At 38.9% G+C, this 26,601-nt stretch overlaps 1 protein-coding gene across 3 annotated transcripts; it reads left to right on the top strand.

Annotated features, from left to right (window-relative positions):
- Positions 1-6,766: 6,766 nt before the first annotated feature.
- LOC128357987 (sodium- and chloride-dependent taurine transporter-like) lies at positions 6,767-26,180 on the top strand. 3 transcript variants are annotated; one of them, XM_053318435.1, is made up of 15 exons: positions 6,767-6,935; positions 9,393-9,520; positions 11,599-11,828; positions 11,915-12,049; positions 15,459-15,693; positions 16,332-16,464; positions 17,296-17,430; positions 18,032-18,135; positions 18,279-18,403; positions 19,635-19,747; positions 20,842-20,979; positions 21,416-21,518; positions 22,910-23,010; positions 23,133-23,303; positions 24,387-26,180. In XM_053318435.1, the coding sequence occupies exons 2-15, from the start codon at positions 9,510-9,512 to the stop codon at positions 24,540-24,542; spliced, it is 1,890 nt and encodes a 629-aa protein (XP_053174410.1). In that variant the 5' UTR covers positions 6,767-6,935; positions 9,393-9,509; the 3' UTR covers positions 24,543-26,180. The 3 variants fall into 3 exon arrangements, with proteins under 3 accessions (XP_053174410.1, XP_053174411.1, XP_053174412.1); XM_053318436.1 differs by lacking the exon at positions 9,393-9,520 and having other exon boundaries at positions 6,768-6,935; XM_053318437.1 differs by lacking the exons at positions 6,767-6,935; positions 9,393-9,520 and adding an exon at positions 9,714-10,249.
- The last annotated feature ends 421 nt before the right edge of the window (positions 26,181-26,601 follow it).

Below are 26,601 nucleotides of genomic sequence, written 5' to 3'. Positions count from 1 at the left end.
TTCTGTGGAATAAAAGTTTAAAAAAAATAAATAAAGTTTTCCCCTTTCATTTGTTTTTATCATTCTATGAAAAGTATTACAGTCACTAGTTTAGGAAGGCACCCAAAGATGGCGCCATTTCTCATCTTATTGTTGCTGTCATAGGATGCTGTTTCTTAGATATACACAATTAAGGCCTCTGAACTCATGGGAACATTTCCCGAATGGGGCTGATCGACCATTGTGCATTTTTCAAATCAGCCATACATCACATGTTCACAATGGGGTAAAGAGGGGCCGTAAATAGTGAGGTACTGTTACATGTTAGCAATGATTTAGATGTGTGTGCATGTCTGTGTCAGTACACTTGCACTATAGTTTGTAAGTGGTGTCCCTGTGGGCTCCATCACTCTCATTTCAAAGAGTCTTCGAGGTGAAGACAAAGCTGTGTGTCATCTTAATGGAGCCCTGTGGTTCGGGACTGTGGGGTTAGCTCAAATCCCAACAGGGAGTAGACCTACACTGTGGAGCAAAGCTGCTGTTAGAACACATTAAGGTGCAGTTCAACTGAAAAACTAAGACCATCCATTAGAAAACAAAACCCTTGGCATCCAGCCCAGCTTCTTGAAGGCTTACGTGCTGAAAAAGACAAGAATAAACAACACAATTAGTTATTGCCCCAGCAAGCTTCCTTTACAAATGTTTTATTGGTGTTGCTAAGCAACTCGCTGTGGTTTTGGGTGGGAAAGTCCAGGTTATTGGGTTTCAGATCAACATTGCAATGCTCGGGCAAATGGACAGTTTACAAGAGGAACTTATATTTTTTGTATTTTTATTAAATTTCCATGGAGACCGTGTTTACCAGCCTCTATAGTTCCCAGTAAACCCCTCTACATCTCCACACTGTGGCCCCATGTCAGAGCCAAATAGAGTTTTGAAAACTGAGTTCAAATTCAGTTGAAAGCAAGGTATTTTATCTGACTTAAACATGTTTATTTACATTTCAAGTCTTGGCCTTTTTTTTCGTCACCTTGATTGCACAACCCTTTTGTTGTCAGTTAACATGAGTCATGGTTGAATGATGTGGTCATTTTATTTCTTGGCACAGAACAGTAAAAACATTATTTGCAGCCAACAATTAATCAAACAGTCTATTTGCCCTTTGTGATACTATTTTATTGAATAGCTTCCAAGTACAGCACCGTAATAATTCATAAGGAATGTTCAATATCACTGACAAGTATTGTTTTCTATGTTAACTGTAATCTTCAGCGGCCATGGATTGAGTTTTCTTATATACAGGAATCAGATGTGTTCTGACTGGTGATACTGAAACAATCAATCAATACTCTAATATATGTATGTGTATCTATTCTGACATGGCACACACCAAACACTTCAAATAATTATATTCATATCAGTTGCAGCCTCTTTTCCAGAAGACACTGACATTTAATAAGACAATCATTTTCTATTTTTTCTCAGGCCAAATTATGACTCACATGTCTGTTATTCATCCATTACAGTCCTAAAAATATTTTTTTTGCGCTGACAATTTCCATGTGTTTTTTGCAGACAAAGCTAAAAGAAATCTTGAGGAGAACAACAAGGGGTAAAATCTCTTGGCTCTTGACTCATGTCACTGTGTGACTCACTTCATGGTGACATCTGTCTCCTCGTACAGAAATCAGGAAGGGAAGAAACAACCAGACACATAGAGAAACAACTCTGTTTTCTTCCTGCTCCTTTAGTGTCCTAACAGTAAAGTTTATTATCTGCCAAGGTGTTGGTGCAGGATAATAAACTTGAGTCTCCCTGAAAATAACACTCATCTGTAGGAGTGGTTCACAATAACAACATCATAAGAATCAGATAGTTTCTTTTCCTTACTGGTCCACCATGTTGACTTTTTCATGCCAGTTTGCAGGTTTTGCTGTTTCATTATCAAATTGAATCTCAGGTGCTATGTGGATGACGTGTACAGAGCATGCAGGGCTGTGTCAGACCATCTGTCTGCTTGTCTTTGCAGGAACAAACATGTTTCTATGTGTGGCTCACATGTAGGATTCGTTACATATGGAGCAGATGGAGACGGCTGCAGGTGGTGACAGGAGTATGATGGGTGTAGTTGACTCCATTTTTTGTTTTTTGTACTTGACTATTTACATTTTATGCTATTTTATACTGATAATTTGCTACATTTCAGTGGAAAATATTGTACTTTTTACTCCATTACATGTATTTGAAACCTATGGTTACAAGTTACTTTGCAACAGTGATTAAAGACGTATCAAAAGTAGCAACAATGTATAAGTACCCCATTACACATCTTGTATTCATAATATTAAGTAAAAGTACACATAGATATTATCAGAAAACTGTACTTAAATGGTGCAGGCATAGCTAATTTTGACTGCTTTATATACTGTGGGGCATTTTAAATTGTAATAATGTATAATATTACATGTAATGATGATATACTTTGTATATAAAGTAACTATAGCGGTCAAATAAATTTAGTGGGGTTAAATCTACAATATTTTCCACTTAAATGTAATGGAAAAGAAGAAAACTAAAAATATGAAAAATTGTACTTAACCATTACAAACTGTTAATATTCTGACTCTTTACACTATCACCTAATAATTAATTTAGGTCTTTATTGTGTTATTACTGTTTTCAAATGTAAAAGAAACAGTATGTCACGGTTAACAAATCAAAAATGTTCAAGTTTGTCTTAAAACAATTGTAAGGTTCCCAAATCAACATATGGACGACACGTATCCACCTCCCACCGTTGTACAAAAGTGAAGCTAAAATATAAGAGCTGCCATCTTGCTTGTGTAATGTAATTTGGAGCCAGAGTCTGCAGCTGTCTGCACAAGTTAGGCGGTGAGATGATGGCCTGCAGGACACAACCCCTTCAGCTGTCCTGCCACCTGACAGAGGTTTGAAAGTGGCTGTAACAGCTATCAATCATACCTCCTTTTTTTCATCAAATAACAAACAAGCTTATCAACAAAATGAGCACTTGAACAAACATCAGCGTGATAAGAACTACATAAAATGACAGATACCATCTTTGAAAAAATGTATTTGATGTGTACTTTGATATTTTAGTTGGGCTCATGTCCCATGTGCTAACATGGCAGGGGCAGGACTTATGACCTATACTGCAGCCAGCCACCAGGGATGGGAAGTTTCAAAGTTCAAAGTTTATTTGAATTTAATATGAGGCTTCAGTCCTCTGAATTACCCAGACCAAGTGAATATCTTTCAATTAAGTCCCTGTTTTTGTTACAATCAGAACAGGAAAACACAAAGAGGGACATTTCCACTGAAAAGGACGACTGTAACCCTGGAAGATATCCAGTTTATTTGACTAAATCTGACAACTGAAGCCTAATATAATCAGTCTTTGTTTTGAGCAAAAGCAACTGTGGATTTTGTCCTCTATCACTGACAGAGTAAACATATTATGAGGTAATTTTTTTCATGGGCAGTATGAACAGGGGGAATGACTACAGCGACCAAAACCTGTTTCAGTGTTCATTTTGGCATCTGACTGTTGATTTAAGACAGACTTGAAAGGCTGTGAGCCTGTCCTTTAAGTAGAGCTCTTAAGTACTGAGTTACATTTCACCACTACTTTGCTTATCATGATTTTACCTACAAAACCTTCAATGAGTTTATAAAATACAATGTACTGCTGCAGGTTAAACTACCCAATAGTATACTTTAAAGTAATTTAAATTTGCAATTTAAATCAGCTGAAACATTACAACGCTGCTTACACATTCATGAATCAGTAACAATGACATAACACTGATATACTTTTACGTAGATTTTGAATGCTGTATCTTTCTTTGATCTTATAGAGTAACTCTACCACATAGTCTATGATCTCTTCACTACAAAAACAAGTTCAACTTAGACATAATTGTGTTGTCTTCTGTGATGGACCTGCACATTTGCGACCTTGTCCCTCAGTATGTCTTCCAAGGGACGGAAGACATACTCACTGCTGCTGTCACTGCCAATATCCTAATTTGCTATTAGTTAGAGATTACCACCTGAGAGAGAGAGTGGTAAGCCCTTACTTAGCAAGAGACCGACCTGGAAAGCTTTGGCTGCGTCTTCCACTCCCTGATTCTGTCTCTATACTCCTCAGATACCAATCATTTATGTTTCCATATGTAGAAAAAGCAACACTGTTTACATGTACATAACATGTATGTACAACATTATATATATACATACATTATTTTGTCTGTATGCTGTAGTCTCAGTTGTAATCTGTTGCAGCAGGAAGCTTGTGTTTACATTACATTAGAGAGACTTAGGACTAACATCAGTGTTGTATAGTCTCAGCCAGCCATTACGTAAGAAATGGCAGAGTAAAGACTCAACACGCACTAAATTGAACTGAAGGTTGCCACCAAGACGATCTCTTTATAGGATTGTCTTGAAATCAGAGCAGTTCAGCAGTCAGTCACTTTCCCCCATTTTTCCACTGACATGTCATGCAAATACCAGGCGGAGGATGCCTATAAAGTTTCATGACAACACTGATTGCAGCTCAAGCTTATCAAGCAGGAATTCTGTTTATCTCCCTGCTCAGCATGGAGGCTCCTCTTAGAAGTGTGTGACAGTCAGATGCTTACACTTAACATAGCCACGGTAATATGGGATTAAGCCTTACGTGCTCCCTTGAAGTATTAGCAACCAGGGCACAGACGAGCAAGCTAACAGTGGTCCTATTAGTCAGCTTTGTCAAAGACAGCGGTCTCTCTGATAAACTTGGTGAATGTATCTGGCCCTTATGTGTACAGGAGCAACATGCTGCAGGGAAGGTAGTGGTTTTATTTTTCTGATACATATCTGAGTGTGCACGCTCTGCCTTCATCATGCGTCTATCTTGTGTATTTGTGTATAATGCTCCACCTGAGGTGAGTCACAAGGTTGCCAATAGAAGAGAACATGGCCAGCTCTGCAGAGATACAAACAGCGTCTGCATGTGAGACAGGATTACACTGTGACCATGTGACTGGCCTGCCCTTAGACAGACCTCTAACAAAAGACAGGCTAAATCTATCCAGGACAACAACCTCTGTCCCCGAACTCTTCAGTGTAAACAATCAGGCGGCCTTCTGTGAGTAGATGCACCAAAAGTGCTGCAAGGATGCCAAATTGTGCATGACTGTGACTTTAAGAGATATAATAACCAAATCCAAATTATTTTAGATTACGATGTTTCCTCCCTCTACATGCCTGCTGTTGTGACTTGACACAAGTTAGATAAAGCCCCCGTGTGTGTTCGGCTACTTTAGATTCAAGGTTTGTTTTTGTCACAGTTACAAACACTGAGCTTCCAAACTTGCATTTTCTCCAGTCACTTTCCTGTTTCCTGGCCGTTTCGCCCTTTAGGCATCAGAAAGCAGTTGTCCTGCTGACAGAGCTTTTGTTCTCTACGGGGTGAAACCATCACTGAAACTCAAGGGGACCGGTTGGCTTTGAAATGCACTTTTCTTTGCAAGGCTGACACGAGATGTGGCTTTTAAAGGCTAATGAGGAATCACGCATGTTACAGCATATGCAGTAGGATAAGGAACAAAACAGCCTGAAAAGAAAGAGAATTGCGCAATAAAATATTGCATCATTGCGGGTTCAAGTTTTTCTTCTCAAGATTAGTCAACATGCCTTCAGTTCCTGCTTCTGAAAAATGGAACTGCAATGTAATTAAAGTAACTCTTAAAGGATTAACTGCTCAATTTGTTCAAGAGACTCACTGACAACAGTTCATGAGGATTCATTTGGAAAACTACTCTTCATGGACTTTCTGATAAACAGGCTTTGATGTGTAAGAGGGCACCATCTTGGCACTCAAAGAAAGACACACTTACCTGCAATACATGACACACAAACACGTGTTCCTGCCATCTGTTTGGCATAGCTGATGCTCCGGATTAAGACAATACTACACTGCATGTGAACAACATCCACTACAGTGTAGTATTGTACAATTATTTTATGTTTAGCTGCATTGGCATAGATTACAAATATTCCATGTTGTGTGATGTCCTTCGAACTAAAGAAGATGATATGGCACTTTTCAGATATGCTGTGAAATATAGTGTTAGATCAAAACATTTAAATAGTCATTTGAATGAATAGTTTCAGTTAAGCAAAAAACAAACAAAAGGTAGTCAGTTATAAAGTATTAATACAAGCAACTGACTTTGACTGACCATTTATTTAAAAAAACAAAAAATATATTTTCTTAATGGTTGAAGATGATCTGCAGAAAAATGCATTTATTAACAATGGACTAACGTTACAAAAGGTTTATTGACTATGAATACAGCCATAGTTAATTATACAGAATGCCTTTTTAGAAAGCGTTAGAAAAATTATTATTATTATTATTATTATTATTATTGTTAGTTGTAGTGGTATTATTATTATTATTATTATTATTAATAATAAAAATTCTTTCACCATTTGCTCTTTTTTTTTACCAATATAAATTATTGGATGTTTACATATCTGTGAAATGTTCACTGTCTGCAGGCAGCTCATGAGTTTTTACAGATCATTTACAAACATTGCAATTAAACACACTTAAATCCTTTAACCCTATATAAATACCATAAGAACACACTGTGAATAGTAATCCACAAAATGTCCTCAATGTCTGGTTTTTCATGTTATTGTCAATCAGTCAGTAGCTCCACAGTGAGTAAGTGAATCAGGTGAAAACAGACAGAGGGAGGCTGTCGCTTTAAGAGGTTGTTGCATGAAGAAGCTGGTGATTTTCCACTCAAACTGATAGGAACAAGCACCAGCTCAAAGAAACAATGGTCACACAGGAAAATACATTAAATTGTGTCACTCAGCGTTAAACGTAGGCTACAAAACAAGGAACAACAAGCTGCTCAGTAAAACTAAGTGGACAGGTAATCCATCATTTTATATTTACACCTGAATACAGTGAATGAGTTTAAATGTTTATATTATAAATTGCAAGAAAATTGCCTCATGCTTGATAGAAAACAATAGTATCTGATTTTAAACAGTTATTTAATGGGCGATTGATTTTTATGTACTGTTTGCTCAATATAACAACCAGACATGTTATTTATGACAGTATTTTGATGTTGGACAGACAGCATGCTGCTTCATTTTATTCTCACATGTAAACATCATATTTTCTTTCTTTTTCTTTTTCTTTGAAATGATCAGTTGTTTCCATGATGCTTAGAAATGATACCTCGCATTTTGAATTCTGCTTTCGGTTACTAAGAAAAAGAAAGCACTGGCCTTTGAACTCAGCTTCCTGTGTTTATAGTTAGTTTTATAGATAAGACCCTCTCCCTTGTTTCTGTTTGATAATTTTTTGGAGGGCTGCTGTGATGCGTTCAGGTGCGCCTGGGTCTATCAGGAACATGTGATGTGTGTGGAAAAAAATATGCTGTCTGTCTCCTGCAGCGGGCTCCAGGTGCACACTCACACCCCAAACTTCCACAGTCAGAAGTCATCATCCAGTGAATAATGAATGAGTGAGAGAGTGAATTAGTCTGCTGAATGAGAGTCTGCTGAAGTAGGTTTGATGCACTAAGTCGTTTACTAGCTTATATCTTCTGCTTAGTGGCAAATACTTAACCCACTTCTGCCTCTGTCCTGACCAGTGTATGATTGATTGACACGTGTCCCTTAATAACCCCAATCCGCTCTCTCAGCAGGATAAAACCGAGGGGTCGCTGCACTTTTTTAGCTGCTGGTGATGAAAACAAAGTTCCCAAACTGTGGACCTCATGAGCTTTTCAGAGGTCTGTAAGGGGATTCCCAAAGGTCCCCCTGCAAAATAAGGGATGGTTTATTAGTTATCACAACAATTTCAACCATTGTTGATTGATGTGACTTTCCTGGTTACTTGTCTATCTGAAATGAGCTCGTGAATATCTCTACTCATATTTTAAGCATCTAGGCACATAAATTAATGGATAATATTGTTTGAATAATGTAAAATAGCACTGTGATTTCCTCTCCTCAAACACAAAATCACTCACTTGCACACAAATGTACTCGTCATATACAACAAATCAGATCATCGTAAACAGAGAAGAGTCACTTTAAATCTAAAAGTCACTCAGTCAAATCATATAAAGCAAAACTTATACTGGTTGAAAGAAAAAAATGCAGTTTTAAGGTGCAAGATTGGATCATACTTATAGTCACAATTTGCATAAATACAGATGCAGTTTGACAGTATGATGTTGCCTTTATTACCTTTCACAGGCTTTCTGTGACTGATGAACAAACACAGCAAGTTTGAACTTTACTACAGTGAAGTAGGGGCTCTGTTTGGTTTTATGAGATCTGATGACACACATCAAACAAGCATTTACACTCGGTTAGCGATAAAATAAAAACCCTGTCGTCCCTCACACAATAGACTAGACAGTGTCTGTTAAAGGTTACACAACCAAAATAGCATATAGAGGATGACACTGAAAAAAATATGATGGATTGTGGTGGTACGTGCAAGGCTAAGAGATCTCAAAGGTGTATGTGTTTGTGTATGTGTGTGTGTGTGTGTGTGTGTGTGTGTGTGCACAGTGTTAAAGACCAAGCTTGTCATCAGCTGATCCTTGTCCCCTATTTAACAAATCCTGAAGAGGAATTCATCAGTTTTTAATTGACTCTTCCATACCAGCCTTTGTCCAGCCATTGTGAGCTCTTGGAGCAGTGAATGGTATCTAAACAGACCATGGACAAGCAGGGGAGATACATTACCATATTAGGCATTGTTATAAGCTGATACTGTACTCGTTTACATTACACAGATAATAAACCACATGTCAAGAAAGAACAGAGGACAGTGATTCCAAAAGTCCTGCATACCAGAAATTATCACAGTATGCTCATGAATAAAAATAGTTTTCACACAAAGACGCCTGGGACGTGGTGTGGCGATGTTATGAGGAGCATGTTATTAAACCACGCTTCATATTTTAGTGCTGTTCCAGCATGCAACAGTAAAAAAAAAAGAAAGAAAAAAGAAGAAGAAAAAGGGCAGTGAATCTCTCAATGCTGCTTTCAGTTCATCCAGATTTACCAGATCATAATTCAAGACCAACCCCCCCAAGTGTTGAACCAGCCCACCCTTTCTCTTCTTCTGACTTGTCCTCTGTGTCTCCAACATGAATAAGAAGTGTGTGTGTGTATGCATGTGTGTGTGTGTGTGTGTGTGTGTGTGTGACACTCGCTTATCCCCCACCACTTGGCTGGGTGTGTGTTTGTGGGCAGGGAGCAGTGGGAAGTGGAAATTTACAGTCTCCCACGTTGGTACCTGAGTTGTCTGTCATAGCGAGGCTGCGTCCAATCTCCACTTTGGATTTAATTGTCTTTAGCCAATGGGCGGGCCCTGCTGTCAGCTCCACTTCTTGTGACCCGTGTCGGCATAAAGGCATTCAGTACAGAGGAATGGTGACAGCTGAGAGAGAGGAACTCTATACATAATCGCAGCCATGAAGGAAATGTAAGTTTTGCTTTGCTGAGAAGGACTGTTTTTTTTCTTTACATGTGTTAAGTAGTATCTCTTTAATGAACTTAAAAAATAGTCATATTAAAATTAGTGTAATACTTTTGTTGATAATGTAATAGTCTCTTTGTATGTTAAAAGGCTAAATAAATAGAAAAGGAAATGGTAATAGATTTTCATCATTGTTTTTTGTGTGTGATAGAAAGTAGAAGAGGCAATTATTTAACCTCAGTGAAAATCAATGAGGATTATAGCAATGTTCACGTTGTAGGCCTACTGAGATGCTTTTTGTTTTTTTTATAAGATAAAGGAATTTCCTCTCAAGTATGTCTGGATTAAATCTCAAGGACAGTTTGCATTAATGCTTATCTTGGGAGGCAAACAGGCTCCCAACACTATGCAGGCAGGTGAAAGCATACGCTGAGCAGACGACAGAGAGAGAGAGAGGGAAAAGGGGGAGTAAAAAAAAAAAAGAAAGAAGAAGAAATAGAAAAAAAGGGAGGGGGGGCAGGATGAGAAACAGAGTGGCCAAGAACTGATCCAGTTATGTAATGAGGTTTTGAGAATGGAAAGCGGTTAAGTTCACCCGTCATGCATAACAGGAAGAGAGAAATCCTGGAAATTGATGGGACAGAGCGTGGACAGACGGGTGGGACAGATTGTTTTTCAAGTGTTGATTAAGTGAGAAGACACGTTGTTCCCAGTAGGAATGTGAGAAGTTTCAAGGTAGGTTTCACCCTGTTGTTGCATTTGTGACAGTACCCATTCCTTACAAATAGGTTAGAGTTAGGGTAAAAAAAAAATGTTTTAAAAAAGTTGCTATTTTCACTGTGATCATGTGAGGATTGTTAAATGTTTTTCTTTCTTCTATTACTTTATTTGCTCAACAAGGGGGGGAAAAAGCTCATACAGTTTTGGAAATTCGACCTTTTTCTGTATTTTCTGTATGAATTGATTTAATCGTTAAATTGAAGTATTTGATCCTGCTCTGCCAACTTCTCTCTCTATCTGAGGCGAGCTTGAAAGAAGAGGAATTCTTTCTCTCGCTAGCATTACAATGAATCTCATAGCTTACAATTAATTATAGCTTTTTGATGGCCCGCCTTTTGTTCAGAAACGTTCATTACATGCCAGCTGGGAGCTTAAATCAAATTCAGTCTTGACATGTACTGTGAAGTTATTTCTGGCTTATTACGATGTCTTTTCCCCTCTTTGGCTCATGCGGGGAAATAGGATACCTTGGTCTGTAATAACAAATCCCGTCTTTCTTGGAAAGGAGGTTTACAGTGTAAACACTCAAGTGAACTTAAGCTGATGTATCGTCTTCAGAGCAGCCAGGGCGTTAGGAGCGCACAGGGATCCTCCTCTCTAAATTTGGATTACAGTGGACTGATTTGATACTGAGACAGTAGCATAAGAGAAAACGGTCCTTCAGGTTCAAGCGAGGTCTTGAGGGGTTGTATCATGTCCAAACATTCCCTTCCTTTTCCTTCTGTGACAATGGGTCCCCCTCTGTGCAAAAAAAAAAAAAAAAAAAAAAATCCACCCTGAGACAGAGTAAAATTGGAAAACAGCTACATGGACACCAGAATCAAAAACTGTTACTGATGTTAATATGTAGATGCTGTCAGCCAGGCCAGGTACATTTTCAGCTGTGTTCTACTTGCCTCACACATAAATACAAATATATAAATACTTACATTCACAGATTGATTAAGGCATATAAAGAACAGTGGCCATTTCCCCTGTGGTTGGATTGCACAAGTCATTTTATGCAAACACGTATTTGCATATATTTTCATTTTCAGTCTTTACTTTCATTTTCAATGTAAATGAGCTACTCAAACCTTTCTCCAGTCTGAATGACCTCCATGCATCAATTGTTCAGATTAGCAAGATTAGCAACATAGTACTGTGTATCATGTACTCAGTGGTTACACAGCATGCTAAAACGCAACCAGGAGACCGCATTATCTCCCTAATGCTCCTCCCTATCTGTGTATTATCCTTCTCACCTTGGTCTCACTCTTTGTCTCTCTTCATCTACATGTCCTTTTCCTTTTTGTCCCCCACAGCATGGCACAAAAAGAGAAACTCCAATGCCTGAAAGACTTCCACAAGGATACCCTGAAACCTTCACCAGGGAAGAGCCCAGGCACACGGCCCGAGGATGAAGCAGAAGGCAAGGCTCCTCAGAGGGAGAAGTGGGCCAGTAAGCTTGACTTTGTCCTGTCTGTGGCCGGAGGCTTTGTCGGATTAGGAAACGTCTGGCGCTTCCCATACCTTTGTTATAAAAACGGTGGAGGTAGGCAGAGAATACACAGCAGATGTTCAGGCAAAGCATGGTGAATGTAGTGAGAAGATGTCTGATTCCTGTATCTCTTTCCTCAGGTGCATTTCTCATCCCTTACACCATCTTCCTGTTTGGAGGTGGCCTGCCAGTGTTCTTCCTGGAGGTTGCACTGGGCCAGTACACCTCTGAAGGAGGGATCACTTGCTGGGCCAAACTCTGCCCTATCTTTACTGGTAAGTCCAAGAACATCTAGTTGTACATATTTACACGCAGACACAGAGTGATAGAGGCTTCGCATCGTTACTCAAATCTCCCTTGACAAGATCATTTAATATTTAACACAAAGTAAAAGCCTCATTTGTCAGAACAAGAACTCTGCCCTGATTTATCTTCCTGTCTCAGTGCAGCATTCATCATACTGTCTGTGCACAGACGCTATGTTCTGCTGAAGTGTCTCTTTCCCAGTGTAATTAGACTAGTTATACTTCATTAGGCTGCTTTGTGTTGTGTAAACAACATTGCGCAGCACATTGAAGTAAGAGCTGAATATTCAAAGTACTGAACGTGGAGGACCATGTAGTATACTTCAATTGCAGGGTCAGCCTCAAACAAGCCAACGTACGCAGATATGGTGCATGTAATGGATTGACTAGTTCTTGGCTGCCATGGAAACATACGAGAACGAAAAAATATCAAGCTGCCTAGTGATGAGTACAGTCTCATTTAGCAGGTCTGCATGAAAAGAGCACTTTAGTTGACATGGAGCTGTAGAGTTCATTGACTTGTTGTGTTTTAGTTTATGGGATATTATGAGACCATATATTCTGTGGCAGTGTTGCCAGGGTTATCTCTTGACTTGAGATCTCAAAGGGGCTGCTTACACTCTAAGACACCCCAGGACCTCACACTGATCCAAGGTGCAGGCTCAATTTTTGAATGACAGCTGTAGACAAGCACTGAGGCACCACACCCTCAGCAGCTGCCGTCTTACTCATGTTCACACGAGAGACGTCACATGAAAAGAGAGGAAACTGCGCGGCACCGGATCTCTAGCAGCTGCCAATGGTCTCCACTATTCAAGGAACGCTGAGGCTGCTGTCTTTCCATCTGGCACAGCGTCTGGTACAGCAGAGAAAGTCCACACAAGTGGCCCGCAAACTGGCCTATCACACATCCCCATTGTTCCCTCCCCGGCGCCTCTTTTTATCACATAGGAAATTTATGACTTTACTCACTGCACACCAGCACACAATCAGGCACACACATACACAGTGTGAAGGAATTGTTGGTATTACATTTCACTATGATTGTAACCTAAATCATATGAAAAGTCACATGTGACAAAATAAACCTGATTGATTGATTGACACTCACACACACACACACCTGTCACAGCATTGACTTGTCTATCAGATTGCATTTGGAATGAAGGAATGAGGAGGTGGGGGTGAAAGAGATGATGAGTTTAAAAATACTCTTGAGCAGTGGAAGAGGGACTGGGGATTTCTGTTTACAGGTTCGTGGCAAAGTCGTCTAAAAATAGCGTAAAAACACTAAGGACATTATAACAAAAGATAGTAGACCCAAGCTGGAAAAGTTTCCTACGTCTTTTAGTTAAGGAGGTTATTAACTCAGTAGTTTATTTTTTTATTTATGTGATAGCCGCAATTATGTTTTACCTCACTCATGCACAGTCTTGATTTAAAGAGCCTTTTAACACCACACTGAAAGTCTCAAATGTGTTGCACCTCTAAACAAACACAACACAGAGCTTTATAACAAAAGCAATGACATGCAACAAGTGCTTCACATGAAAAAAGAAATAAAATGAACATAAAAAAACATATAAATATACATAAGATGGAAAATAAAACCCACTTGATAATAATAATAAAAATAAGATAAAATAAAGTGAAAATAGGATACATAGAATGTGTAATTTAGTGATGGTAATTTGAGACTTAAGCAAAAACTCATAATGTGTTTGGCCATGTGTACACAATCTGTAAATCTGTGCCTTGGTCTCTGAGGCCATAAGCTTGACAGAACCTCCCTTTTCCCAACGGACGTAGACTCACGTTGTCTTGATTAACTGAAGTAAGCCTCTTTCAGCTTACCTCAGAACATCTTCCCACGGGTTTAACCTCTTATCTGTGTTGAATGCAACCTGAAGCTGCCTTGGGAAAAACTATTGCAAATGTGAGGGTTAGAAAACACACCCTAATATTTTTTCTCAAATCTACCAACCACTAACCTGAGCACTTATATAACTACTTAATAATAAAAATTAAAATAATATAAAACAAAGTAAAAATAGAATACATATTATATGTACTTTAGTGGTGGTATTTCAGACTCAGAAAATATAGTGCCATGTGTACAAAATCTATACATCGGCTCATAGGTCTCTGAAGCCATATGCATAACAGAACCTTCCTTTTCCTAACAGAGACAGACTCACCACCACTCTTTATTAACCAAAGTAAGAAATAACAATAAAATAAAATAAAATAAAGAGAAACTGGAATGCATACAATGCATAAGACAGAAGATAAAGCCCACTGACATGTAAAATGGAATAAATACTAAATAATAATAAGAAGAAGTGTTTTTAATTATTTATTTATTGGGAGGTCAGTAAATGTGCTTTACAGCATTCAAGTCGACTTAAAATGAAGGTTGAATGAAGTAGTTTTTCAGCATCTTTTTGATTTATAAATGGTTTTACTTTAGCTATGTTTCTAAGGTGAAAAAGTGGGACCTGAAGCTTAGACATTTATATAACACCTTAACTTGCAACCATAGATTTAATCCATGGAGTTAATTCTCTTTTTGTTTTGGAGCCAACTAGTTCCTTTTTTTTTCTTCATTTAAATTTAAGAAATGATTGCTCCTCCATTTATTTATTGCTGGAAGAAAGCTAGTAACAGCATTTATAGTGTTGGTTCAGCAGTGATGTACAGTTATGTGTCATCTCCATGACTATAGAAAAATACACCATGCTCTCTGATTATGATTATGTCAAGTAGCAGCATGTATAGAAAGAAAAATAATGGACTGAGGCAGCTGCCTTGTGGAACCTCAAAGCAGTTGTCATGTTTCTCAGACATATGATCTCCAAGACTGACTTAAAATGTTCCCCATTTAATGTATGTTTTGAACATACAACTTACAGTCAGGTGGACAGAAACACTTAATATGATTATGCTGCTCTGTATGTGCTGAATGTGTAAATAAACACGTTTACATGTTATCAACATAAAGGTCCAGTGTGCAGAATTTATCATTTTATTTATTTAACCTTTATTTAACCAGGAAGTCACATTGAGATTAAAACGTTTTTTGCAAGCATCACACATACAACAGGACAACAACAACAACAGAATAATAAAATATAAAATATTAACAAAAATGTAGTGGCATCTAGCTGTGAGTTTGCAGATTGCAACCAAATGAAACAAAACTCACAATAAACTCAAAAAGCCCTCTCTAGAGCCGGTGTTTGGTTTGTCTGTTCTGCACTACCTTAAAAACAGTGAAACAGCAAATATAGTGGCTTTGAAAAAAAAATGAATTCATTACACTGTCTTGGATATCTTGAGCTGATGTTAAAATCGTCCCTCTCCCCCTTTTTGTCTCCAGGTATTGGCTACGCCTCTATCGTGATTGTATCTCTACTAAATATCTACTACATTGTGATCTTGGCCTGGGGACTGTACTACTTGTTTCAGTGCTTTAAGCCTGAGCTCCCCTGGGCAAAATGCAAGCAGCCCTGGAACACAGAATTCTGTATAGAGGACACAGTCCGCAAGAACAAGACCCTTTGGCTGGCAGCCAACATTACCAACTTTACCTCCCCTGTCACTGAGTTCTGGGAGTGAGTATTCACTGACAGCATGCCAAACTGAGATACACACACACACACACACACAGACGCAAGTATACCAAGTAACACTGCCCCTTTATCCTCCTTGCGTAAATGTGTTTGAACAGGCTGTTTACTTTCATAACGTACTTTCAGCTCTCTGACAGTTTATTATAAACAGTATTTGTACCACCTTTTATATGAAGTCAGCACACTGTTTGACGCAAGTTGTCAAACTCAACTGACATACCAGAAAAATTGGAATCTTTTTCAAGCCTGTCTGCTTTGGCACATGTTTGAATTAGATGACAACAAACAGTACTAAATATTAAGTGTTTATGTAGTGTCACACACACACACAGGTTCCAGTTTTGAAGCTTTTCCATGTGTTCTTCTCACCATTTTAGTATTTTCAGACTCTGGACAGACAAAAGCAGTATAAACACAGAATGGCAGTAGTCATGTGAATATTTGATTAAAATCTTTATTTTACTTCCTTTCATTTTTGTGTTAGTCTGTCATGGTCATGATTTAAAAATATCATAATTCACATGACCGAACTCCTTGGATGTGATTGAAATTTCTGTGTGAAGTATATTTGCTCCCACAACCAGCCGCTTACCTATTATGTACCTCTGAATCCTCTGCAGACGCAACGTTCTGAGCATCTCATCTGGGATTGAGGACATAGGGCCCCTGAAGTGGGACCTGGCCCTCTGTCTCCTAGCAGTGTGGGTTATCTGCTTCTTCTGCATCTGGAAGGGAGTCAAAACCACTGGGAAAGTGAGTGCTGAGGCATAGACACATCCTGTGCTTATTGTGTTGCCTGGATGCTGTTTGGCCTTTGCTTTTACCCCAACAAGTCAGTAACAAAACACTGTTGCTTGGAGAAAACCCACATGCTTGGAAACCAAGTTAATTTGGTTGATTTAGAGACATGAGTCTCTGTGCTGTCCTGGATGTTACTTTTTGGCCAGACTCTCTGTCGGCTGTATACAGTTGACTGCCGCACCGTAGCCCTCTCTCTGTTTCTGTTAGCAGGACAGAAAATGGGCCAGAGCCAAGAGGAAGAACTCACTGAGGAATATTATTAACTATATTAAGAACTATTTGTGGGTTTTCATTGATGTGATGGGTGTGCCTTAAAATGAATACCCTTAATGTTTAACCACATACAGTAGCAATTCAGACAGTGAGAAGCCCTTTTTGCAAGAAGTGTACTGCTTCATGCTCTAGTGGAGAACCTGTAGAGCATGCACTCCCTCTTACATCCTCATTATGACTTCTGTATGCAGTGTGCGTCACTGTTCACAGACTTTTTTGTCTGTAAAAGCACCCAAGCAAGGGTGGATTGTTTCCAAATAACAAGAGCAAATGTTTCATTTGTCATGCAGTCAGAAAAAGTTAGCTGAAGGCTAATCTAACATCTTAATGGCTAATCTAACATTTGGCCAAGGGACAACAGTTAAAAATCAGCCTCTTGGTCACCACTGGCACATTTATGATGATATAAAATTAAAATGAATATGAATCAGAAATGAAAAAACATTGTATCAAAAGGTTAATGAGTCAGTTGTTAAATATTTGATCTAATTATGACTTTGTCCTGTCCAGGTGGTGTACATCACAGCAACTTTCCCGTTTGTGATGCTGATTGTGCTGCTGATACGTGGGGTGACCCTGCCTGGGGCATCTCAGGGGATCAAATTTTACCTTTACCCTAACCTGACCCGCCTACAGGATCCAGAGGTGCAACAAAAAATTCTTCTTCTTCTTTCTCTGTTAAACTCTCCCCCACCTGTCTCCTGGTATTACGAATGTGTAGACATCTAAATTGCTAAAGTCTAAATGTGAAGTTTTAAAGGATTTTTGTACTTTTTTATTTGATTATATAACTCTATTATGTAATGTTCATGAGAGATTGGATTAACCAAGTAGACATGTCTCGATTGGCTCGTACTTGTGTGTCCTGCAAATGCTGAGGCTCATAGAGTACATCATGTTCATGAGATTTCAGATAAAATTGATGCCCGAGAGTTAAATACATATACCATCATGCATATTCAATTTGCTATTTTTAGTTTTCTGTTTTAGAGTCTTGCCTTGTTAATGTGGAAACAGCTGTGAGTGTTATTGCATTGTAGCTCCATTTGATTAGTGGTTGCAATATGTTAAATCCTTTTTTTGATGTGAGCAATCACTTGTAAGCTTGATAAGCTGATAGTGAGAAGCTGATGATCACATTGCCAGAGTAGAAAATTACATTCAGGGGATAGCATCATAGGTTAACTTCATCTAATCTAGAATCCACTGTGAAAATCAGTTACCACTTTGTTGTCTGTCTCCTCAGGTGTGGATTGATGCAGGAACCCAGATTTTCTTCTCCTACGCCATTTGCCTGGGAGCCATGACATCACTGGGGAGCTACAACAAATACAAATATAACTGCTACAGGTGAGTTGAGTTTCTGCTGGGGACGGGAGTGGGACTGTAGTAGTGACAGCAACACGTGTCAGAGACGGTTGCGTGAAAAGAAAATGGGAACTTCGGTTCCGCCTGTGTTAATTAACAACCTCCATGACATATGTGTGACATAGGGACTGTTTGCTGCTGGGAGGCCTCAACAGCGGTACCAGTTTTGTGTCTGGCTTCGCAATATTTTCCGTCCTGGGCTTCATGGCACAAGAACAAGGGGTGGACATTGCCGATGTGGCAGAGTCAGGTACGAGGGTCCAAGGTGATGGCAGTAGTGATGGTGGGTGCTGCTGCCAAACAAAGAAAAGACAATCGGACTTAAACTCAAAAGAGTTGGTCAACCAACAACAAATTTTAAATGAGCGAAAAACATTATTTAACTTATTCATCAAAGTCTAGGAAACGATGATGCTGAAATGTAGAGGTATCGGCAATTGCACACTCCTTGAACAAAAGCCTAAAAGAAACAGAATTGTTACTTACTACTAGTGTGATTAATGTTCCACCTCCTCTGAGGACAGATTACATTGTACTGAGTGTTTTAGCCACTGCTACGGCGTTAAAGATCATTAATACAGGTGCTCCAACGCAGCTTCCCATGTGCAGTGGCACCAGGTCCCACGTTCAACCTGCTTATGTCATTTAGTAGCTTTACAGCTTTTTGACCAGGGGACATTGCTATCTCTGTTGTATGTACTCTACTGAGGTGCCAATCACTGGTGATGAGATCATCATCACTAGTGATGTTTGTGACCAGCAGCACTGCACAGTAAGCCCAGTTCTGTTAACAAGCTGTGGACCTCCTGAGGTGGACGCCATCGGTTCTGTTTCTGCTTCCTTTTATACTCTATATGGACTTTGAAGGAGATGCATCTTCTTTCAGCATGCTCGCTCTGTTCAGTTAAAATTAAACTTTTGCTATTTTTAGACTGTAACATAATCATGTGAAATCAAATGAGAATTGTATGATAATGATTGCCATTGCATGTTAGCATGTACATGTGATTTATTTGTTAAACATTTTATCATGTATGAAAATACAGATGCAAAAGTCGTCATTTTGAAATTACCTGAGTTTTGTTATGCTGCTTAATTGAGGCTGTAGTTTATGTGATGGGCGACTCTGTGTCTTTGTGGCTTGGCTGTAATTGTCATTTGCTTTGTTGATGGTTGTCCTGCAAGTAAACCCATGCAGGACACTAGAGCATGAAAAAACATTCTATGGGGATACTGTCCTCATGGCAACTCAGCAAATAAGGCCAACAAAGAATCACCCAACCCAGTTAGATAATTTCCATGTCCCCAATTGTTTGCCAGATCAGATAATATATCCTGTAGATTATTGGGAGTGCCAGACTCTCTGGCTCAACCTTTACATTATTTTTCCACTCCCCTTATGACGTCCAAGCTGAAATCAGACAGAATTGTTAATTCTGTCCTTTCCCCTTCTCCCCATCCCCTCTCTGTTTTCCCTCCAGGTCCTGGTTTGGCCTTCATCGCCTACCCTAAAGCTGTGTCCATGATGCCGCTGCCAACCCTCTGGGCCATCCTCTTCTTTATTATGCTGCTGCTTCTGGGCCTCGACAGCCAGGTCTGTGTCAAGCTATGTCCAGAATAGCTGTTTCATTTAGTGTCCATTCATTTTACACAGATGCCACCTTACATGTTAGGTGGCTCCTGCCAGCCCCAATGTGTAAAACACATTTAGAATCTCTCTGATCTACATCTCATGACCCCCAGGTATCAGATAACAGAAAAGCAGCCTGTGGCCACAAAGGCATTTTACTACCACACTGCACAGTTTGAGGATTATAGCTCTTTTAATGGCCTATAATACCACTGATTAATTTTTCAGAAGTTGTTAGATGATTACCAAACATTTACTTAGTAGAATTCTTTTTGATTGCTTGCATGCAAGCCATCTAGCTTTGATGGGATGCAGAGTTTTGATTAAGACATCTAAGTAAACAAAACATAAGCGTACACCTGAAGGATTCTCCACCTATATCACATTTCCTGCTTCCAAGTGTAATTCTACTCCTGTGCTAACTCAGTCCTGCACATGGCCAACTACTCATCTCAGCCAACTGCGACATCAGGCCAATGCTCTAAATTTGAGCACATGTAAATACTCATGCGAGTGTGGCAGTTTCCATGAGAGAAATGGTGCCAGTGAGGGAGTGTATGTGGGTGACCTTTTTGACCATAAATCTCATGCAGATTTGTGGCCCTGAATGCTATATATTGTTAACGTCGCTCACACATACATGCCACTGTTATGTAAGGGGGTTTTGTGTGGACTTCATTTAACAAAAGAGCATGTTCTTGTTCATGTGCATGACAACACTGTACTTTGATAAATAGGAGCAACTTCATAATTTTGTTATGACATTATGTAGCTTATGAGGCAATGAGAAGACACAGGGGAGCAAAAGAGACACAGATGGTCAGATGCAGACAGTGATTCACTGTTGTTTTGTGTCTGTTGTGTCTTGGTAGCAACAAATCAGTGTTGCAGAGAGGAGCTCTGTTTAAATTCTCATTACTGCCCAACAAAGACAGCTCTCATTCTCTAATCACTGGTTTGCAGAGGCAAAACAAGAGATGCATGAAAACAGAAAGAGACATTGCCCCCCCCCCCCCCCCTCCTCTTTGAGAACTTACTAGTTGCTTTTGTCCCTACAGTTTGTAGAAGTGGAAGGACAGATCACCTCCATTGTGGATCTGTATCCAGCCCTCCTCAGGAAAGGTTACCGACGAGAGATCTTTATTGCTGTGATGTGTTTCATGAGCTATCTCCTGGGACTCTCCATGGTAACGAAAGTAAGTTCAACAACAGCAATCTCAGTCTACTTCTGTGCTCTTACTTCTGCTTATCCTGTTTAGAAAAGAAAAATGAGGCTTGGTTTATTCGGATCAACAGCAGAGATAACGTTGCAGACTTTCCACTTGACTGTTGGCCACTGCATTGTTAGGACCAAATATGGCTTCCTACACATTCACCACTCGCATCCTGTGTCTGAATGGAACATTTTGGAATGCATTTTCCGTTTAGCAGTTAACTGTTCTTCAATGACGTCTCAGCACCTGTTGAACTGTGCCTCTATTGGTGGGGCGCCAGCATTCTTGTGCAGTGCTTTCAACACCCCCACCCACCCTCTGTGTTACAGGACCCCCCCCCCCCCCCCATCTCTGTGACTTGCTTTCTTTCCAAACACATTAGACAGATAATTAATGCAGATCTCCTTCTTTTTTCTAGGGTGGCATGTATGTGTTTCAACTCTTTGACTACTATGCAGCCAGTGGTGTGTGCCTTTTGTGGGTTGCATTCTTTGAATGCATTGCTGTAGCCTGGGTTTATGGTAAGTGGAAACGACTCATGGGATACATTTGTATTTGTTGTTTTTAAAAGCAATGATCCTGAAGAGTTGAAAAAAAGACAAATGGTGGTAAACAAAGATGTCCTTGTGGTTCTTTCCATGTCAGTAGTAAATAACTTTAACTGTGTGCAGGGGTGTGGCGAGGGGACTGGGGTTGATTCTGATTGGCTGTTCCCAATGCCCCCTAAATTGCAGTGAAAGTAGCCCTTTCAATCGTCATAAACCAGTTTAGTTGAAATGTTTGTATGAAGCCTTTTGGATTATTTTAATCATAATAAATCATGCATCTGCTATATGTGCAACCACTATATGTATACTGTACGCACACACACAAAAAGCCCTTCATTCAAAATGATGCCCCTGTTGATGCCACTGTGGTCAACTTGCACAGAACAGTAGCACCTCTTAACAGAGACCTTTTTGTTGGGGGAAAATGAAAGCCCTGTGGCTATTGGTTCCCAACCAGCTGGGTGTTGGGACCTGTGAAGGGATTATAAGATAAATGTCACAGAAATGTAAGAGGTTGCAAGATGATTAAAAGATTAACAAGAAATAAATGAAGAATGTCTGCTACAACAAGTTAGTTCAGACTTTTCTTACATATTTTCTTAAGTTTTACCTTGTAAAACCCATTAAATGAAATTATATGGGAAAGAATCATCACACTTTGTTTCATCATAGAAACATATGAATCACTGAACAAAGAGTAGTGAGCATTGCTTGGCTATTAAGGTTCACAAGCTAAAAGAGTTGGGAACCAGTTTCCTAGACTTTTGGAGGCTGTATTATATCGTCATTACAATAGTTGCTAATCATACACATATCCAACATCGCACAGGACTTTATTTTGTGCTCTGCTTTGCTGGTAGCTAGTTTTGTTTCATTCATTTGTTTACATGTCAGGGACTTTGCTCATTACTCAACAGAAAAACGCAGATCTTTAAATATGTGATAGTTACTGTAGGCCAGAAGGCTTATTTTCATCTGTAGTGTCTGGCCAGATGTTAAAAATGGCACCCTGAACATAGAATAAAACATATTATATACATCATGAGTTTACCTCTAACAAACATCATAGACAATCGTCACCAGGATCATACATAATTCGCTACAATCAACAATAAAGAAGTGATGACCTACTTTGCTAGACATAACAGACAAAGCTGAGATTGTTAACGATAAGGTGCATGATACAGTAGAAACATATTGTACAGTTTATGGCAGACAGAAAGAGATAAAGCGCCATGAAATTGCCAACTTCTGTAGATATACTATCAAGGGCTTTTACAAACAAACAAACAGTAACATGTGAAACACGTGATGTGATATATGTTAGCACTAATATTATTCTTTATTGTCTTTGTGTTGAATAGGAGTGGATAATTTCTATGATGCAGTTGAGGATATGATTGGCTACAGACCAAACCCATGGATGAAATGGAGCTGGTCCATAATCACTCCTGTCCTCTGCATGGTGAGAGATCAGTGGAAGCTTTTGGACTATCAGTTGATCTTGATATGGTTGATGACATGTGACACATGCTGAACTTTCAAGGTCATGGCTTGCATTGTAAACAGCACTTGTTTGTTTCCCAGGGCTGCTTTGTCTTCTCTCTGGTCAAATACAAGCCGTTGACCTATAACAAAGTGTATGAGTATCCTGACTGGGCCATTGGCCTGGGTTGGTTTTTGGCCCTCACCTCCATGATCTGCATCCCCATGGTGATGGTCATCAAGATCTTACAGTCTGAGGGACCCCTGATCGAGGTGAGCTGACTACCCTTCAGTGGACTAACATTTTGGAAAAACATGCTCACTCATTTTCTTGAGAGTTCGATAAGAAGATGGTTAGCTTAACTTAACATAAAGAACAAACTTTGGAAATACGTCCCACTACCTCGGATCAAAGAGAATGCTAGCTTACTGGGAACATTAAGCTGTGTATGTTTGGGCTAACAATAGCTACTTTAGTTAAATTGTGCTAACTTGGCAGGTATCGTAATCAGGTAACATTAGAGTGACTATATTTTCACACCCATTAAACATTAAACCACAATTGCATTTTGCAACATAAACTGAGATGGAAAGTTACTTTTAAGAAGATTGTCGGGTACTTTACGATTAGTAGTGTTTCTTCTTAGTTAGAGTTTCTTCTCTGGAGCGCTCAGGTAAACCACTGCTTATGTTTGGCCCTCATAATGTGATTTTATATTGGCATTTCCAATGTGTACGACTGAAAATATACTCTTGCAGTGTGTGCAGAATGCAGCATTTTTGTTGCCAGGTACTTTACAAAGGAAGGAGTGAGCTTAATACAGGTTCTGTCAGAAAGAGCTGCAAGCATCATAGGCTAGCAACAGCCTTGCCAATATCACATTGATTGATTGACACACATGTCAAGAAATCAGTGTTAAATTTAGTGCATGTGGTGCATTGTTCATGTTTTTATATTGGGTTAAGTAATAATAAATGTAACAGAACATGATAAATGTCTATGTAAGCACTGAAAACAAGAATAATATTATAAATATGATGTTAATTGTGGCAGTTGAACTATGACAATTGACAGACAAATCGCAATGTCTGGTCACCATAAATAACATTACATTTACCAAAATATGACTCAGCCCGAGTCCAGGAAATGGGGACAGCAGCAGGTTAGCGAACTGTCAATCACAGCTGTCAATCAAAGGCCATACATATGTCTTCAGATCTTAATCTGAATTATTTAACATGACCAAATACAGACGTGATACATGTCAAGTTAAGATGTTTGCAATTTAAAGTTGTGCCCTAAACTGTTCCAGTTTTGGATGATCATAAATCTAATCTCTCATCTCCTTCTCTCAGAGGATAAAAGCAGTGGCAGCCCCGGCAAAGTCAGGTGTGAGCTCTCGCCCAAAAGAGTACAACGTGAAGGGCAGCGAGCTGACACAGCCCCTGGACCCAAATGGGAACAATGGCTTGAACAAGCCCACCCACACCATTGTAGAAACAATGATGTGAGCGCTCTCTGTGAGAGGAATAAGATTGATGTGCTTTCTGTGTTATCATATTTGCTAACTTTGATAATAGTAGGTTTACATTGTCCAGTATATTCACGTTAGAGATACTGTGGTTTGATTTCTATGAAGAGAGTTATATATTATTGTTGTAATTTTTTCTCTTGTAATTTTTTTTTATTTTTTACTATATCAATATTGTTGTTAAAATTGTTGTTGCTGTAGTTGGCACTGATCTCAGTTTAGGCAGTATTTTGAGACAGAACATGTTCAATGTTTACTACCTTTCTGTTGATTCCGGAGAGATGAGGCATATGCTATTTTAAACCCTCACTTCTCATAAAGTCAGTAAACTAAACAAGTTATTAACCATGAAAAAGGTAGAAAACATCTAAACATCCTCACATGATTGTGGCAGTCTCGTTGCCGAAGCTAACGTCTAATCTTGTTGTTGATGTTCGTCCTGCATTGAAATTGAATGTACAGTACCTCCGCTAGTGGCGGATGTGAGCCACCCACATTTCGTTGAGTACATATCTGCAACATATTCAGTGGCAATATGCAGTGTATAGACTTAATCTTGCTTGACATCCTTTAAGTTACAAGTTAAACTAGGCCTTGGCCAAATACTGTGAGAAATGCATTCATAAGAAGATCCATCCTCAAAAACCAGTTGAGGCAAAATAATAAAGAAAAAAAAACAACTAAGGAAGGGGAAGTACAGAGAAAAGGGAAGTGGCATTTTTAGAGTATTTGTACACTGCCTGTGTGACTACTATAGTCAGTCCCAGTGCATTTATTGAAACCTCTCTTTGCACTTTATATGTCATTTCACCTTTATTGTAGTATTTGTTTTTATTGTTGCAAAATTTGCAGTTACATTTGCAACACATTTCAGGAGGAAATATTTTTAGCTTCTAATGTTTTGATATTGTAAACTTTGATATACAGTATCTAGAGGATTACATGTCTCCTCGCTCAGACAATGAAAAAAATAGAGCAGAAATCTGAAATAAAATATCCATAATTTTAGGATCTGTGAGAACATCTCTTCACAACAGTAAAAACGTCTTTTTAAAGAAAAATCCTGACAGCTCTCTCAATTGTGCTCATTTCAGCAGCAGACCCGGCTCTGCAAAACTAGCACTGGTTTCTAGTTTCAACGGTTCATGTTTAGGCATTTGTATTGTAGAATTTGAATTGTTTGTAAATCACATATGCCTTTTTGTAACAATTTTATACTGTGCATCATATGAACACCATCACTGATTAATTATTTTACTGAAAACTCAAATGTGTTTTCTTAATATTGATCATTGTGAGCCTGGATTACATTTTTTCAGCGTGCAATATTCATTGAAGCAATGGCATTCCCAGCCCTTTCAAAATCCATTAGCAAATTTTAAATTAATTGTACTATTCACTAAGTCAACAAGCTTGCACAATTAATTACAGAATCTGAATGAATTGTTACTCTGAAGCATGTACAGGAGCCACCACAGTACAGTGCTGCTTTGTCCAACATCTTGTGCTACTTGGAAACTCAAGTGTACCAAAGTATTTTTGTCTCACAGTTGTCCCCTTTCAGATGCACATTGCATCATTTCTATATAGATTATAAATAAACATCTTTTTGTTCGGATTCATTTGTGAAAATAATTATTTTGTCGTCTGAAGCATTTATAACCAACTGCATATCTGACACTCATTCATTTATTTTCAGTCTGAGCCTATTTCTGCTATTTCATTTATGACTGACAGACAGGATAAAAACTTTTTATCCTTACTATAATAAACGTTACTGCATAGATGAAAGAGGTGTTGCTAAAAGAAGACCTGGTATGTGTAACATAACACAGATGATTGAGAGGCTGAATTTCAGCACAATATCATCTTCAGGCCCTGCAGGGATGAAACTGCACCTCTTAACTGCACTTGTGTACTTCTTTGGTTTTGAAAAAAGTTACTGCTACCCACAAAGCATATGACTTATCAAACACCAAACACTGCTTAGTATTGTTTTCATTAACTTGAACTGTGAACAGTAAATTTGACTATGCAAC

The sequence above is a fragment of the Scomber japonicus genome, chromosome 4 (assembly GCF_027409825.1).
Source record: "Scomber japonicus isolate fScoJap1 chromosome 4, fScoJap1.pri, whole genome shotgun sequence".
Classification (NCBI taxonomy): domain Eukaryota; kingdom Metazoa; phylum Chordata; class Actinopteri; order Scombriformes; family Scombridae; genus Scomber; species Scomber japonicus.
Note: the sequence above shows the minus strand (reverse complement) of the source record. Positions and strands in the feature narration are given on the sequence as shown.

Bases quoted from the DNA above. Each gene is read 5' to 3' on its own strand.
- LOC128357987 (XM_053318435.1), top strand. The intron at 15,694-16,331 runs GTGAGTATTCAC...AATCCTCTGCAG, and splicing joins CCTGTCACTGAGTTCTGGGA to ACGCAACGTTCTGAGCATCT. The intron at 20,980-21,415 runs GTAAGTTCAACA...TCTTTTTTCTAG, and splicing joins GACTCTCCATGGTAACGAAA to GGTGGCATGTATGTGTTTCA.